Here is a 3,182-nt window from a genome sequence, read left to right on the forward strand (position 1 = left end):
TATATATATATATATAATCTCTCACTTTGGCCTTTGCAAGCTGGAGCAGAGGTCGGCAAAATCAATCTGGAAATGCGCAACTTAAAGTACTCCAGTGTCTCACAATGAGTCTGGTTTATGTTCAGTGGAGGTGGAGACCACTGCAGGAGGGTGGGACTTTATCTATCTAAGGCGGTGAGGCAACCAATTGGGGTGAAAGTAAAAAAAAAGAAAAAAAAGATATGTCATGCAAAAAATTATAGGAATAAATGGATATGGTTTTTAACATTACAGATGAAAGTAGGGAAAAAAAGAAAAAGCATATTACTATGTAACCTTTGCACAAATAAAGATAACTCCTTTTTATAAATGCTCCATGCTCTTGTCAAATGCAAAACTCATTGCAAGCACTGGGTGTGTCTACAGTGTAATGAAAGTTTTAAAAACTGTCGTAGTACTCACATTAAAATGTGCAACGTTATCTCACATTATACCAGAAATTTAAATAAAACACAGTTAATATTTATCAATAATCTATCACCCATTAAACAACCCCTATCCAAAAACCAAAACACTTTGTTACATTTGAAGCGCTTGAAGATAAAAATTTAAACACAACTTGCCTTCAGATGTTGGCTTATTACCTACATATGTGCTTACAGAGATAAAAGCAATTTTGACCAGTTAAGCCTGCAAATTGTGATGATGATGATGGGAGGACTGGCAAAGTTATACAACAAACAATTCAAAACCATAATAAAGACCTATTGAGAACTTTTTTCCAGTGGCGTATAGAGGTTTGTGTATGTTTATTTATATTATTTTATATTATATATATTATCTTTTTGAAGTGTCTTTAATTTTAACCTGTGATATTGGCAAGTTATCTTCACATTTGAGAATTATTATAGGCAACAGCACAGGCAAAAGCATCAGTAGTGCAAAATAACAGCTATCAGAAGACTTACCTGTGGCAAAGGTTCTGCTTTCTTGCTGTCCATTCCTCCGACTATGATAATGTTAGGCATCAACGGACGTGGGAATTCAAAGGCAAAGTCAGAATGCACAAACCAGAGAGCTGCACGGCTCATGATCTTCACCATTGATGTTTTTCTCTGAAGTACTTGTGAGGCGAGCTCATCTGCACGAGCAAACATACGCTCACAAGCCATGGGCTGAAGAAGAGTCCTTACCAGGTTCACACTTCTTTGCCAAAGATTCATGCGGTCAGTAAAATGAGTAAAACCTTGTGGAACATAAGAAGCTGGAGCTGGGCATTGACTGGCAAGAGCGTCAGCACCACAAGGATGGCTTGTTTGCATATAAATGGCTGGAATTGAGAGAAATTCACCAACAATAGGTCCAGTAGGCTCAAATGGGTCTGTGAGAATCGCATCAAAGTTGTACTCGTGCAGCTTCTTCATTAAGTCCTTGTTGGAGAGTAAACCCTCCACATTCCGGGTTATAAGAACATTCAGCAGATCCATAGTATTGATGAAATTCTGAAGCCTGGCCAGATCTGTAGATACATCTACACTTGTCAGAGTAGTAACACCTGCATTCACTTGCTCCTGTAGCTGGGCCTTGGTGTAGTTCACTGGATATGTCAGAGTGGTGGTATGCTGTGATGGACCCATGCTCAAACTCGCTTCTGGGATGACGACCACCACCTGGTTTCCTCTACGGCCGAGCTCCTCCACCAAAGGCTTCATGCCTGTCCAGTGGCTGCCATCTGAAGGAACTACTAATAGCTTCCCAGCCTCTGCTGATCCCAGGCAAAAAAGACACAAGAACAATACAGAAGCAGCCATTCTATGATTCATAATCAGCAATAATTATAAGCATGTATGCTGGTAGTATTGCTTGTCTTGAAAGTCTGCACCCCCGGCAGAGGCTTTTATCCTAATAGGGAAGTTTCAACACCCAATCAAAGGTTGGGCCTGAAAAGATCACAATCTTCATTCTTCAGCAGCAAAGCATGCCCTTAGTAGCAGAGTGAGAAAAGTATCCAGATCTCATAAGTGAATAAAGCGGAGTGATATTAAGCAAAGATGCAGCTGTCTGCATTGATGTAGACTTCCTAAATTCAAGAAGATTATAAAGGCAAACCTTTTTTTTTTTTTTTTAGATAACATGCTCTGGTGAATCATTCACAGCAAGACCAGAACATGCTGATTCTCTTCACATTTGACAGGCACCAGCAGCAAAATCAGCAGAAGTGGCAAAATGTTTTGTGACTAATGCAATGAAATGTTAACATTTTAAATTGAGCCTTTTTGGTGCATCTGTATGCATTCTTTAAAAACTTTTTTCATGTAGATTTTATAGAAATTGTATGTTGAGATAGACTCTACACTGAGTTTGGTCCTTGCTTAGTTAGTATGCTTATTATACTATTTTTAAAACTTTATCACACCAATTTATTCCTTTTCTCACCTAATTTTCATCCTCACAGTCTGCACAATAATCAATAAGTTTTTTTTTCTTTTTATATTTAACATAAAATACAGAGGGAAGACTTTGAGCTGATATGAGTACTCTAGTAAACTCTAACAAACGAAGCACATCAACCAAGCACATTTTTGCAAACTACATCGACCAGTTAGGTTACTTATTATCTCTTATGAAATGCACATGGCCATGTTTGCACTGAAGTGGGGACCCAAACTATGTGAAATGTTTTGGAATATGGTTATCTGACAAAAAGGCATGTTCTCTTCATGCTCTGATAGCACCGGTATGATACTAGAAATAACATGCTGAAAAGAAAAACTTAATCCTATACTGGCTGTTTATTAAATGTATGTGATTAAAGCATCCACTAAGTGAAGTAATGTAAATGTAGTTGACATCTGGTGTTTTTTACAGTACATAGTCAGGACGCTGAGAAATAGTGACTAAACAGGTTTCTTTAAAAACTTCCAAAGTTAGATGAGAAATTGTCCACTGTCTGCTTGGTTGCCAAACACAATTCAATGTAGAAACATTTAATACTTTCACTCAAGTAAATTTTTGGTGTAGCGTCTCGACCAATCTGACACACTAATTTTTATTTGATTTAACAAATCAATTATTCATTAGATTAACAAATCGTCACAGTCCCCTCACTCAATAAACTGGATGCCAGGATTTCTGCTGAACACCATCCCCCCCTTGGTCACCATGACAACTAATCATGATATCACTGGTTTTATGACCCCCCC

General features: G+C 37.9%; 1 protein-coding gene across 2 annotated transcripts in view; it reads right to left on the reverse strand.

The window, feature by feature from the left end:
* LOC107556441 (UDP-glucuronosyltransferase 1-5-like) overlaps positions 1-3,182 on the reverse strand; it is a 24,542-nt gene that overhangs the window by 18,352 nt on the left and 3,008 nt on the right. The window contains exon 1 of one of the 2 annotated variants that reach the window (XM_016239562.1): positions 948-2,030. The exons of the other annotated variant lie outside the window; for it this stretch is intronic. Coding sequence (XP_016095048.1) covers positions 948-1,802 — 855 coding nt within the window. The 5' untranslated portion in view covers positions 1,803-2,030. Of the gene's footprint in view, positions 1-947; positions 2,031-3,182 lie in introns of those variants that run through there. 2 annotated transcript variants of the gene reach the window in all.

The sequence above is a fragment of the Sinocyclocheilus grahami genome, unplaced genomic scaffold (genome assembly GCF_001515645.1).
Source record: "Sinocyclocheilus grahami isolate Dianchi unplaced genomic scaffold, SAMN03320097.WGS_v1.1 scaffold568.1, whole genome shotgun sequence".
Taxonomy (NCBI): domain Eukaryota; kingdom Metazoa; phylum Chordata; class Actinopteri; order Cypriniformes; family Cyprinidae; genus Sinocyclocheilus; species Sinocyclocheilus grahami.